Source organism: Ixodes scapularis, unplaced genomic scaffold (genome assembly GCF_016920785.2).
Source record: "Ixodes scapularis isolate PalLabHiFi unplaced genomic scaffold, ASM1692078v2 PGA_scaffold9__187_contigs__length_104089568, whole genome shotgun sequence".
In the NCBI taxonomy this organism is placed as follows: domain Eukaryota; kingdom Metazoa; phylum Arthropoda; class Arachnida; order Ixodida; family Ixodidae; genus Ixodes; species Ixodes scapularis.
The window spans coordinates 24,049,086-24,063,427 of record NW_024609884.1 but is presented as its reverse complement, the minus strand read 5'-3'; the positions used below and the strand labels follow the sequence as shown (position 1 = coordinate 24,063,427).

At 44.2% G+C, this 14,342-nt stretch overlaps 1 protein-coding gene across 4 annotated transcripts in view; it reads right to left on the bottom strand.

Annotated features, from left to right (window-relative positions):
* LOC8028084 (calcitonin gene-related peptide type 1 receptor) overlaps positions 1-14,342 on the bottom strand; it is a 71,153-nt gene that overhangs the window by 30,325 nt on the left and 26,486 nt on the right. For all 4 annotated transcript variants that reach the window (XM_029995523.4, XM_029995521.4, XM_040503833.2 and 1 more), the window contains exon 2: positions 655-854. In XM_029995523.4, the coding sequence (XP_029851383.3) occupies positions 655-723 (69 nt within the window). In that variant the 5' untranslated portion in view covers positions 724-854. The remainder of the gene's footprint in view (positions 1-654; positions 855-14,342) is intronic.

Genomic DNA, 14,342 nt, shown 5'->3' with positions numbered 1-14,342 from the left:
GCTGCTTGATGCACGGGCCTCGTGCACTGGCGCATTTGACTCTACTTGCAAGTCAAACGCAAACATATCTAGGGGTTTTACATTCAGGAAATACGCAGCGCCTCCCATCGTCTTTTAAACACACTATACGGCAATGCGATGTATATACGGCGCGTGAAGGAGTGCCCAAGTAGAAGGAGTGGTTCATGTTTGTCCAGCATTTTGGGATTTTAAAGCACAAAGAATGCAGAAAGATAACATAACAAGGTGCGTATTGACGTTGTGAATGCGCTCGCTCTTTTCTTTGTGTTCTGAACACGCAGTAGTAAAAGAGAAGGAATTTGGATGCACAGAGCTTACGAGCCGGCTCGTGCGTTACGAGCCGGCTCGTGCGTACATCGGATCGGCCCCACAACTCTCCGCGCCGCGCGGTGCAAAAAGAGGTTGACGAGAGACATTGCGGGATTTTCAGAAAAGGTCTATAGCGAACTGCAGGCTGTTTTATTATCGTCGATGTGCCCCGAACGTCGGTGTTCTCTAAGCTGTATAGTAATCGCCGAAACGGACAGGATTTTTTGATTACTTGTAATTGCCACGATCCCATTATTGGACCCGCGACATCAAAAAAAAAAAAAAGAAGAAGAAAAAAGAAAGCAGGATTTGAGAAAGCCATACAAGGAGCAACTGGCAGGCGAAGACGAAGAGAAGGCAGTATCTCCACCACGGCGCTGAGTGGTAGGACATCGTTCGAGCTTGGAACCGCCGGTCGGACAACTTGGAGGTCGGAACACCGGAACGTCGAGGTTATCATCACCACGCTTTTGAAGTGTCGCCCTCCGCCACCATCACGATCGTGCAGTGTGGTCGAAGTTTCCCTGAAATACACAAAGTGGGTACCGCGTGCGTGAAGGCATGATCTGTTCCGCATTTGTCTACGCTTCACTGTCAGCGGGTCTCCCACCAGGCGCGTAGCCAGGGGGGAGGGGGGGGGGGGGGGTGCGGGAGCGGGGGCGGCGGCGGCAGCTATGGGGCCCGTGCCACCCCCCCCCCCCCCCCCCCCCGAAATATTTAATTTTGCTGGGACCTCCTCTCCCCCCTCCCCCTCATACAGCATTTTGTCATAGGTGCCCCCCGCCCCGAAACAAAACCCTAGCTACGTGCCTGCCTCCCACTATGGTATTATACAATTGGAGGGTTCTAGAACACGTGTTTATTTTATCTGTACCCAAGCTGTACCCTAGGCCAGTGGTTCTCAACCACTGATGTTTCGCGGACCCCTTGTAGAAAGGCGGAGATGATGGAGGACCCCGTTCAGGGTGAGGGGAATAGAAAGGTACGGGTTAATCATGATAATGATTTAATAAATGAATATAACTAATTGCTAGTGTGAATAACACTTATCTCATTGACATACACACGAGAGTACTCACCCGAAAATTGGAATGTGGCTTCTCAATGTGAAAAAAAAAAAAGACGTTATATTGCCGGGCTTGACTGATGAGACAGGGCTTCGCGAACACATAGGATGCCATCGAGGACCCCAAAGGGTGCACAGGCCCCCATTTGAGAACGACTGTCCTAGGCTATGCCCGAGCTGGGACGCTGAGGATCGAGCGGCCCGGCACAAAGCTCCATCCCCACCCCCACCTCACCTTCTCTCAAGATCGACTACAGCCGCGTTTTGCTTTGCCTTGTGCTCTCGACGTAACTAATCGAATTTCTGTGAGCTGCTTCTCTCTTCAGTTTGAAGGAAGAAAAACACGAGGGCCAAGAACAGACGACCACTCTCTTTCAGTTAGAAGCGTTAATTGCAACAAGAGGTAGCGAGCTGAAAACGATTTTCTCTCGCTTGTAAGTTCGCGTAACAGTGATGAGCAACCTGAGCAATTTTTTGCTCAGGTTGCCACCCTAAACTTCAGTTCTAGGTTAGTGTTTTTTTTTATGACGTCTTAACAAGATGATTACAAGTTTTTAGAACAAGTCAATACATTACGCTATAAAGTTTAATGGCTCCCGGTAGTTCTTTGCTTTGTTCCATAAACATACGATGGAGGCTCAACAGATTAACAAACTATTGATACGAAGCATAAATGAAGAGTGTCTTCGTCGCCATTGAGACTTTGCGTTATGATAAGAGTAATGCTCAGAACATAAAGACAATCCACCAGTGCTCATAGATCTATAGTTTTCTTATGTCACAGCCGCGCAAACAATCGTTTCGAAGGAGGAATTATTGATCCACTTCTCCAGTGACAATGGCTATGGTCCCACCCGCCTATCTTCCATTCTGAGACCGCGAAGGTTATAGCCATTGAAAGATTACGGGAACTGTTGACATTGGCATACCAAAGATTTCGTCGCCAATCACAAATATTGAATACAGGAGGAATGCACGGTCGACCATGTTCAGCGGTGGCGACAAACATACGTCTCTTCTTACTAGTTTTTGTGTGGTTGATACATTTACTTTGTATGTTTGTGTTTTATATACATATATATATATATATACATATTATTATATACATATATATTATATACAAGCAACGCGTTACATTTTCGTTACAATATATATGCAATGCGGTACATTTCCGTTATATTATATACAAGCAGTGCGTTACATATGCGTTACATTATACTGTAAAACCCTTTATTTTCGCGGCCCAAGTTCTTCGCGAATCTAAATTTCGGCCACTAAATTTCGCGAATTCCAGACGCCTGCATTGAAACTCTTAAGGATCATCATTTTCGCGTGCCCTTAAATTTCGCAAATTTTCCAGTTCGCGTCATTTGCGAAAATTAAGGGCTCGCGAACGTTAAGGGGTTTACAGCATATTAAAAATTTACACAAACACAGCGCTCATCACAAAAGGAAGGTGTCAATTAGACTTTGTAAATCGACTGGTGTTGTCATGGATTATATAAAATCAGGAAAACGACTAAGACTCTTTACATCTTTCCATTCATCATTTTCATCACAGCCGGTCAATATGCTTTGACCTACTGGAATGGCAATATATTTTTAAGATTTACCCAGGATGACTTTTCGACACCTTCTTCATTATCCACTTTACGCGTTTTCCACAAACTGTAAAGACCTCATACGCCTACAATGTATTGAATGGCATCGAAGTGTTCGGCGAAATGCAAATAGTTAAGGTTTGCCTCTTCCACTACAAAGTCCTTTTTCAGCGTGCGTCTTAAAGCACCCCAAAAGAATACAGCGTCGACACAAAGTATAAAAGCATGGGTGAACGTTTCGGTAAATTTGCGAAGTCTACAGTCAGTGCTTCCGTATGTCTCAATCCCGCGTAAGTTGAGCCACTTTTTTATAGTTGTGGTGCGAGAGTGAAATCTGTAAAAGAAAGTTTTACACTTCGGTGGTAACGGCATTAGTTTAACCCTTTTTAAAACATCCGATTTGCAATTTAGTGGAGGCCCATGAGGATAAACACGAAATACGGGATCTGGGAACAATGAAACTATACTTGGTTTCAGCTACGGTCCGAGCGCCATACTTGGGTAGTAATTCAATTACAGTAATTGAATTACTGTAATTTAATTACTTTTCCTGGTAATTGGTAATTTTAATAATTATTTTTGACTAGAAGAAATTGTAATTGCAATTTAATTACTTTCTAGCATCAGTAATTGCTAAATTTCAGGCACAATTACAATTACTTTTGCAAGATTTTGCGGCGGTGGCGCTTTTTCCCCTTGGCCACGGAGACGACAGTGCAGCCAAAGCGACAGTGGGTATCCAAACCTGCTCAAAAGGAGGGAAAGGAGGAATGGGAAAGAGAGGTTGGGATAGAACGGAATGAAGGGGTAGACTGTAAAACGATTTAATGAAGAATTTGAGAAATAATTTGATAAATGAGGGCTACATTCGCGTCCGTTTTCGTTCCTGTCATAGTTGAATCTGACTCTTGGTCTCGTTCGCTTCCTGTTGCACCTGTTTCTAGGGGTCCTTCTTATTTCTCATTCCCACACGGGGGCATCGGGGGTCAAAGTCGAGCTGGTTGGCTCCGATCACATCATCCGGTCGAGGTGGGGAGGTTCGAGGTTCTCCTTACTCGTCTTCGCTGCTAGCATATTCGCTTACACATTTCAGTCAAGTTTGGGGACTTTTTTGTTCATGAAATTATTCTCTTTTATTTATGAGTTTTTCACGTCCTTCTTCTCTATCTCGTATGATGGTACCACTAACAGTAAGTCGTGCTACTCTAACATCGAGGCGAAGAAGCAAAGAAGCAGCAGGTTTCATTAACACGACTCACCCTGCCTTACTTCCAACTGTTGTTGCTACACTGCTCTTCCTTCTCCCAATCCTCGTCTACCTCTTTGTATAAATCATTATTTAGTGTTCGCTCTACCTAACCCTTTCAGCCGTTTCTCAGCCTGATTGGAAGAGATTCCAAAACTTACAAACCGCGGCCTTAGACTGTAGGGAGCTTGTTTTTACATTTGTTGTTCGCTGAAGAATTTTTTCTTTTTCTTTTTTTTTTTAGAGGGCTTGGCTTGCATTTTGTTCTTACACCGCTATCGTGACCACGGTGATCGTGGCCCTCCACGCGTTGTCCTCTCGTCCTGGCCTGTGGAACCGTCCCGAGGCGCGCAGTGCTGCTGTGTATTGAGAACCAGCAACAGTCTTATCTACAATGGAAAAGGAAAGGCTGCCGGAGCTCTTGTTACGAAAAATTCTTTAAACAGATTAGCAGCAATGTAAAAAATATAATCGTGAGGTGCAAACCCTCCGCACCGTCTCTGAAAACAAATTCAACAAACCGAAAGGCGACCTCCAATTTGCGGAAACATTAGCAGGTAGGCAACTTTTTTGTCACATTCAATAATACTTACAGTTATACAAAATAATATTAATGGCTCGTCTATATCTTCCAGCTGAAACACGCTCAAGTAGCTCATGAAATCGAGGCGTCCAAGAGGCCGCAGTTTTGGAATAATTCGCGGATTCTAATTTTCGTAACGCGGTGGGGTCGCAATATAGATTCCAATGTGTTTACATTTTACCGGAATCACTCGCGGGACTTATTTTTCGCGAATCGCAGGCGATTCGCAAAATTCGCGAAAATAAAGTCGTTCACAGTGTATCATTAATTTTTCGAGGTTGCTCTTGCCATGGCTAAATTCAAATCGGTCTTCTTTATGAGACGCATAACATCGATACAATCATTGCTATCCTAATGATTAGCTACATGACGATCCTAAATTTATTATCTATCTCAGGAGCTTTTTGGGTGTTACCGTACACTGAATTAACCCAGAATCCCTGGCAATAGAGTTGCTGCTATTGTGACACTAGTTTTGTGGAAGCGACCACAGTTCGCGTGCTACGGTTACCCTCATCCGGCATGTTACAAGTCTACAGGCAGGGAGAGGCAGCGAATCATCGTGGCTGAAATGTTTTCGTAAGTTGTCGTATTCTTTAAATGTTTGACGTCGTTTACAAGTTTCTCTTATTAGCCATTTTTACGTGAGTTCTATGATACCAGTACTGTTGCATATTTGTTTCCTTGTATTATTTTTTTAAGTTTATTTTTGTTGGTTTGACTTGGATACCATTTGCATAAGCCCTAAGGAGATTCACCTCGCACCTGTGAATTTTGTCGCCATTTAGTTTTTATTTTTGTGAGAATATAAGAACGCAGGAGTTCATTACTCTAAAACATTAAGTTCTATAATCCATTTAACAAATTTCATAAAAGGAAAGTACAATGCGTGACATTTATACAGCGGCCATATAACTCGTTTACAGTTAAATGGCCCAACGTGGGTAACTCTCAGAAATAAGTAATTGTAAAGTAATTGCATTACTTTTAAAAAGAAATTTGTAATTGTAATGAACTACTTTCGCGTAGTAGTAATTGTAATTGTAGTTAAACTACTTTGGGAGCTAAGTAATTGTAATTGTAATTAAATTACATTTTGAAAGTAATTTACCCATGAGCGCGGCCGACGTTATGAGCCGAAGGGCCAATCAAACAGCGGAAGAGGCTCAACGTCATGGCGTGCTCCCTGCAGTTGATAGGACCAGCCGGTATTCGCCTTCTCCCTGTGCGTGCTCCTCCGCCGACTAGTCTTATCAAGCACAGAGAGCACGCCATGACGCTGCGCTTTTTGAGGTGTTTGATTGGCCCTTCGGCTCATAACATCGGCCGCGCTCGGACCGAAGCTGAAACGAAGTATAGCAGATACCAGATTAGCTTCTTTTAGTGCACGAGGCCAAAAAGGTTTGGTCAAACCTTGCTCTTAGAAAGTTCAATGTGTCCGAAACTTCCTTATAAAATCCTCTTAATTTTATTAAAGCACATGTGGTTGTTGCATCTTCACCTGGTGTTGCCATATATTTTGCCAAGAAGAAATGCTTGCACAATTCTAAAAAAGGTATGCTGTTCCTGTGCAATGAATTTCCATCTGGCGATTAGTTGCCTAACAAAAATATTACCTAAACCAAGTCCTCCGTCGTGATTTCATCGAAACAAGTTTGATCTTCTTATTGGCTCGTATGGTGACCTCCAGACGAACGTCGCGAATATTCTGGTAAATGCATTGACTGTTGTTCTTGAGCAATATATAACCTGTAGAAGATACAATAGTTTTGACAAAAGAAAACGTTGCATACAGCAACTCTTTCAAAAGTAGAAAGATATCTTAAAGGGATGGTGAACCAAAATTTAGATCTCAAACAAAAACAAAATGCAGGAAATCTAGGCGGGTCGCTACAATCCCTACAACACTACTGGTAAGGCGATATCTTGAATGGACGGCCGTATTTTCGGAAAAAGAGGTCGAGATTGAACCAGGCCGAAGAGGCGCGTGACGTAGAGATATCTCGTTTCCTCCACGCTTCGCTCCCTCAAGGCAGCGAGGCGGAGAAGACGCGAGGCCGTTCCCTCTCCTTCTCGGAGAAACATGCCGTAAACATTTCTGTCAAATACGCCTCCTTTTTTTTTTTTTTTTTTTTTTTTGAAAATACGGTCATCCGTTCTAGATATCGCTGTATGAGTGATGGTTTGATGTTTGTATACCATCCCATTGCACGCTTTTGCCGCGTGTTTTGTGGGGTCCAGATTTCGGTTCAGCATCCCTTTAAGCTCCACATAATGACCGCTGTTTTAACGTTTCTTTAATTTTTTTTTTCAGTGTACTATAGAGGTTTTGTGATTGTCCATTGCACTCAAAGGGACTTCTAGGAGTTTTGGCTTGACTGTAGACCATTGTATGCCCACAAATGTAGATGGTGTCGATTTTTGCTCCCCGCACCACGAGCCACAACTTTTGTCCTTGCTTGCCGCCGCACCGGACGTGACACAGTAGTAAGAAACACACAGCATCGCGTTTTTTATGCTGGGCTTGTTGGAACACACTAACACTAGCACATGGTCGCCAGCGTAGGAGAGAATTTTTGATTTCGCAGCTGTAAAAACCAAAACCTTGAACCTGGTTATAGTTTATGATGTTTCTGCAGAGGGACTCAAGATAGAGGTCAAAAAAAAAGTGGGGACATAAGACATCCTTGTCTGACCGAGCGTTGTATGTCTTTGAATGTTGGATTAAATTTGATTAGCTTCGTTGAGATTTGAGTGTAACAAAGTTTGATTCCACGCATAAGTTTTTCTCTTTCTTGTATATGTGTAGAATATAAAAAAGAAAGGAGTGTTGAACTCTATCGAAGGATTTACCGCCGAATTCAGAAATCTCACTCAAACTACACTCAAACTCAAGGGCCCCTCCACTTCCTCGAGGAAGGCGCGAGGGCCGGCGCTGGCCAATCCCGAGGATGGATCCGCCGTCGCGATTGGCCAGCGCCGGCCCTCGCGCCTTCCTCGAGGAAGTGGAGGGGCCCTTCAGTTTGAGTGTAGTTCGAGTGAGGTTTCTGAATTTGGCGGTTAGCCAGATCAAGTTGTAGAATAGCTGCTGATTCTTTTGTTTGTTGGCATATCTCTATTATGGACCGTACGATCTGGAGGTTCGTTTGTATATTTCGCCCTTTGATGGAACACGTCCTGATATGGTATCCAACTAATATCAATATCACGCTTTGTAAACGTCCGGCGAGTACCCTTGCAAAACTTTTGTAGTCACAGTTTAGTAAGCTAATTGGTCGATAGCCGTCTACTCGTTTACTCTTGTCCAGATCTTTAGACTTCGGAATCAGCACTGTGTGTGCTTTCTGAAACAATGGAGTTAAGCATTCCTTTCGGTATGATTCCATGAAAATATTTAAGAGCATTGGTGCAAGTTTCTTGCTTACATTTTTTTTGTTTTTTGTAAAGGCTGGCTGGTAAACCGTCTGGTCCTGGGGCATTCCCCGTCTTAATTACCTTTATATTCAGTTCGACTTAGCCATGTCAATATGCGTATTTAGTATATTACTCATCTCTGGTTCAAGTTTTGGTAGCTCCAATAAAAGTGAGTCCTGCATTTCGGTGGGTACAGAATGTGGGCTAGAAGCAAATAAACTTTCGTAGTACGAAAAAAAGGAATCTTTATTTCCTTCTCATCGTTCAGTACGCAACCATTTTCGTTTAATGTAGTCGTTTTTTTATATATATTTTCTCTCCGCGTTCAGGAATCTTTTTTGTTGGTTGCCCTCCTTCTATTAATTTTAAAGTACGCATTCTTACACAAGAGCCTTCATATCGTATTTTATCGTGTTCTTTAATTTCTGTTCTTATATGCTTTACGTCATTTTTACATTTTCCGGGCACTAATTGGCACTCTAACGGTACACTTAAAGGATGTCATTGTTCAGAGGCCTTTCTTGTATTTTCTCATGATACGCCACAGTGGATGATATTTCTATTGCCACTTTTCTTATCTCTCGTTTAAAAGTTTCCCATTTCTGAAACCAGCCTTCTTTGGTGCTTTCAAGTGTCTCTTGCACTTGATTCTACGCCTTTTATGAAGTCGTCATTCTCAAGAAGCCTTTTATTCAGTTTCCAAAGAGACCAAGACGGTTGTTTTCTATTTTTCTGTGGTGTTTTATACCTACACGCACTTGAACCATGCAGGGATTAGAAAAGAATGCGGGGATCACGCTGTAGTTGCTTAGTGCGGTACTGACTGACCCAGATATATATATTATCTAAACGGGCATAAGAAGACTATTTGAAAGTGTATGAAACAGTGTGAGTGATCTGTTGCAGAATTTATCAGTTCGCAGTAATGAACCATTGATTTTAGAACTTCAGCGCTTGAATCTGCGATGGTTGTTGATGCAACTCTGTCTTTCTTATTTAACACACAATTGAACTCCCCAAGCAGAATCACGTTAAATCTTGTGTTGGCGTGAATTCTAGCTTGACAGAAAAGGCTTTCCCTTTGCGCTGCGTTATTGCATGCGTACACAACAATTATGCGCCGGGGCTGATCTTGCAAAAAAACGTTAGCTACCATTAGACGACCACGATAGTCAGACCCTTCGAAAATATTACACATTTTGTACGTTAGATCTTTCTGAAAGAGAATTGCACACCCTGCAGAATAATCAACAGCAGGGCAGGGAAAGAGATCGTAGAACACCATCCGCAAGCTGCATGTCGAAAATAAGGTATTTTGTTAAGATGCTTTTATTTCTTGCAGGGTCACAACATCGCTGTTGTATTTTTGTACGAAACGAAAAAAAAATATATGGTATTGCTTTTGTTTTTTTTCTCAAATTTATCTTTCGCACATTTGTGGTGGAAATAGTGAACGGACTTATCTGGGTGGTCGTGAGAAGCCTTATATACGTGGTTTTGTCATAGTTTGGAGGCTGTCGGGGAGGTTGTTTTTCTATTTTTGAATTTTGGCTCCACCCGCTGCTTTTTGGGTTTCAGCCATATTTGCGGCTCGGTAGAGTCCACTGGGATATTAGGGGGTTTTCGTAGACCGCGTTTCCCCCTCCGCTAAGCCCTCCGCAACGAAGAAGCCGCCACTGCGCCTGCGCGCCGATGGCTTTGACTGTAGAGCTCCGGGTATCGTAGTGGGTTGCGGAGAGCATTGCGGGACGGCGAAAACGATCTACGAAAACTCCCTATTCATGGCTTCCGGATCTTCCGTCAAGTTCTCGTTGACAGCAACCTTAGCTCTTTTGTACTGATGTTCTTCCTTTTTATTAGTCTCGGTCACCTTCTTGGTTTGCAGGGATTGCTTTCTCAGCCGTTTTCTTTGGCTTGCAGTAGCCTCTCCTGGTTCTTGGTGGGGTTTTGGGGAGGTGCTTACGTTGCACCCTTGTTCCTCCAATGAACTTTCGTTGAGGTTGTAAGAAATTCCTTGTTTTGGATTGCTGGGTCCACCTCCGCTTGCGTCCCGTCGACTTCATGAACATTTCCTTCACATCCATGATGTGTTCGCCATGATTAGTACGTCACTACGAATTCTTATTTGTGTGACCAATCTCGAGCACTGCGTGCAGCGAGGACTGCAGCATTGCCGGCAGATGGGCCCGATTCCCTTTCACCTCAGGCAGAGCGGTGGTCTTCTGGATATGACGACGAGCGTATTGGACCCGTACACATTCAAGAGAGCGGTATCTTGTACACCGCCACAACCTGCTTCAGGACGAGGGTCACTTCTCGGGTTGTTGTTTTCAAGATCCTCGAGCCCTGAAAATCTCTACGTTTCTCCTCTCGTGTCCTTGACTGTCCCGAACGGCTCTAGGACCTTCCTTCCTTCGGAGTCTGGCATAAGAATAGGCAGCCATAAAAGCTTCAGCTTGATCTCTTCTTTTCATGCATCAATTACTACGCGCTTCTTTCTTTTGATAATAAACTATTCGTATGCTTTGATCTTGAGCTTTGCAGCAGCATTTCCGAAGGTCACCATTCATGCGTGTTTCATTTGATACTGGCCTAAGCCCAGGACGTCCTTCCGATGAACAATAGACAATATGGCATCCTTGAGGTCGCTTGCCCTGTACGGCCTTCCGGTGATGTCAGCACGTAAGAATAGCGAGTTGTTTGACGAGCATACCTTGCAGTAGTCTTGGAAGTATAACCCTGTTCTCTGAAGATTTCGATATATTCTTGTAAATTCGGCCGTCAAATGTCGCCGTACTGCTCCTGTTGGAGCTCATCTCTCCACTGGTATATGACTTTGCAACCTTACAGTGCCGTTTGGGCAAACACGGTAACCAGGGAGAACCCCGGACCACTGTTATTAAAATAAATCGAAGACAGGCAAAAAAAAAAAGGCTTCTACTCACAATTTTAGACCACGCCGGAGAGATATAGGATGTTTATCCCATTTTCTATGCACCATTTCGCCAACGAAAAGAACAAACTACGGAGTCAACAATTATTGATTTGATACCTCGATGGTTGTATGTACATTCAAAGTAACGCCACTTCAATAGTACAGCAGCGTCAGTTAATCGTAAACGGTGAACCTAATTTACGCACTTTACGCTGGACATCGTCGTTGCGCTTAATTTTTACGCAAGAAATGCTTTGCGAAAAAAAAAAAAAAATCTAACGCAAGTTTAGGGGGTACACTGAGCGACACATCGCTCAGTGTACCCCCTACCCCCTGGCCCTTTTTAGCATTTTATTTAAACGCGGTATTACCGAGCACTAAACTTTACCGCTCAAGTTGGTGTCCCGAGTTAACGGATGGATGATGAATGGATGGATGCTAATGGCTGTACCCTTTATAAGGGGCGGTAGCTTGCGCCACCTAGCCTAGAAACCAAAGGTAGGATTCATCCCCTCGCCCTTCTAAGCCAATTTTCTCCCCCTCCGCATTTTTCTAAGGTGGTGACTATTTCGACGTCCACATTCAAAATAATTTGACATATATTTTCTTTACGTCCGTGACGCGAGTTCCTCAAGACGTGAAAACATTTTCAAAGGCATTTTGACGTCCCCCGTAAAATATTTTTGTCATTTACCTTGGAGCTTCGGAGTCCGGACTAGAAAGTGATCGAAAGTGGTGGTCAAGATATATAATCTTGCTTGCAGGCGGCGTCGCGGTTCAACAAGCATTTTCCGAAAACAAATGTCATACAGTCGAATGCAGTTTTGATTACCTTTTAAGTGATGGGGTATGCAAAAGCTTTTTCAAAGTACAACATCGGCTATCAAGCCGCACTTAACGTTTGCTTGGTTGTGCTAAACATTACAGAATGCGGCACCGTTGCTTTTCACGATTAGGAGCTGAATCTCCTCTCATAAAATTTGCAGTTGATTGGACTGTATTTGCTGTGGGAAAATCAACGAGCTTGAGTAAACTTAGAGCGGTAAACCAGCGGCCAAAAAGTGCACCCCCCCCCCCCCCCTGTTGCCGCCATCTTGCCTGTTTGCCGCATTAGTGATCACGTGACGTTAAGATGGCTGCCCCCAGAGGTGGGCCAGATCAGATTGGCCAGATCGCGGCCAGCAGATGGACACTCTGGGGCTGCGTTCCAATCTTACTCGAATGGATCTGAGGTATTCCTGCGGATCAAGTCATGTGACAAGACAGATGCGGCAATGCTGGATGCGGGCAGGTTTTCGAACGCAACGGGTACGAGACCTTCACCCAGGAGGGAGCAGCGTTCGATTTACCTGCACCGGTGTAGAAAAGTATAGGGCGGTGTGCTTCTGGTCGTATCTCAATGCACACCCGGATGCAGACTGCCCTACACTTTTTTGCACCGGTGCAGGAGGTGCGAGTAAATATAACGCAGCTTCTATTTCACTCCTGGGTGAAGGTCTTGTGCACTTTGCGTTCGAAAACCTACCCGCGTACAGCATTGCTGTATCTGTCTTGTCACGTGACTTGATCCGCCAGTATAACTCGGTTCCATTCGAGATCCCCAGAGTGCCCATCTGCAGACCGTGCTCTGGCCAATCTGATCTGGCCCACCTCTGGGGGCAGCCACCTTAACGTCACGTGATCACTAATGTGGCAAACAGGCAAGATGGCGGCAATCGGGGGGGGGGGGGGGGGAGGGGGGGGGTGCCATTTTCGCTGAAGGCAGTGGGTTCCGGTTTACCGCTCTAAGGTAAAACTCAAGCTCGTTGGGGAAAATACGTGAATCTCGATCTCGTACAACCGCAGTGCAGACTGCAATGAGAAAAAAAAATGGGGGAGTGTTTGCATTCACAAAATGTTATTTAACATCCCAATCTTGTAGTAGTTAACCCGCGTTATACACGAACCAAAATAAAATCTAAACTAAACAACGATCTCACGAAACCAGGTTAAAAAGAAGGCGGGAGCCAGATGAAAAAAGAGACTTGCAACCATGCGAAGATGCACTCGCATGCATTGTAGTGGAGGCGTTAGCTTCACTTCCCAGATTCAAAGGATTGGGGATTCAGGATACCCAGACTCAATTATTTCATCAGCATTCGATAGTTTAATAAAAATCGTAAAGAATAGTTCCGATTTCATGCTGGAAGAACCAGTTAAAAAAGAAAAAAAAAGAAAGTTTCAGTCATTCCTTATCTTCACCGCATTTCGCACGAACTTAAAAAAGTCGCGTCCAGATACGAGGTGAACGTTGTTTTTTCAGCCCAAAACAAACTAAGTAGATTATGTTCCGCTGTACGTGCACGCAGGGAGGGGAAAGCAAGATCAGAATACACATGTAAGGTAAAGCATGGGATAAAGTTCGTGTCGTGCGTAAAAGGCGTGGTTTACCGCATTCCCTTCGCTTGTGGGCACTGGTATATCGGGCAGACTGGCCGGTGCTTAAACATCCGACTAAGAGAGCACCGTAGCTCCTTGAAAGGCACCGCTAATTCACATCTAGCGATACATTGCAGAAATTGCGGTTGCGAACCACGCTTCGAAAACACCAGTATATTGTTTCAACACCACGACCAAACATGTCGAGAGATGGTAGAAGCCTACAACATCACGAAGAACAACAGTTCGTGTGTGAGCCAACCATCGGTGACTATGACTCCCAGCGAGATGAAGTTTTTGGATCCAGGGTAACGAAAGCTCCTGGGGAAAGAAAGAAGGAAACCAGTCTACGATCGGATGAAAAAAAGAAGAAACTGACATATTCCACGAGGCGCCAAGCAAGCGTGCGAACATTTGACTCCATGTTTTTCCTTTCATTGTCGTTCTTCCTTATTGTGTAATACAAACCAGTTGATAGTCAGCACTTTGTCTTGTGTTCTCTTCGTCTCTTTGTGTCCTCGTCTTAGTCGCGCTGTTTTTTCAACATGAACTCTCACCAACTCGCCGAGTTATCTATCCTTATCAACTCGTCAGTGTTACGAAGTGCACGCACTTAATTAGTTACGTGCAGACAAGGTAGAGGGATGCTCAGCTCGCCTTCTTGTGAATTCAATATTAGAAGTGAGACGCGTGTCGAGATGACGAGCGAGGGCTCAGAACATCGCCGCGGGGCCTCTCACGTCCGAAAG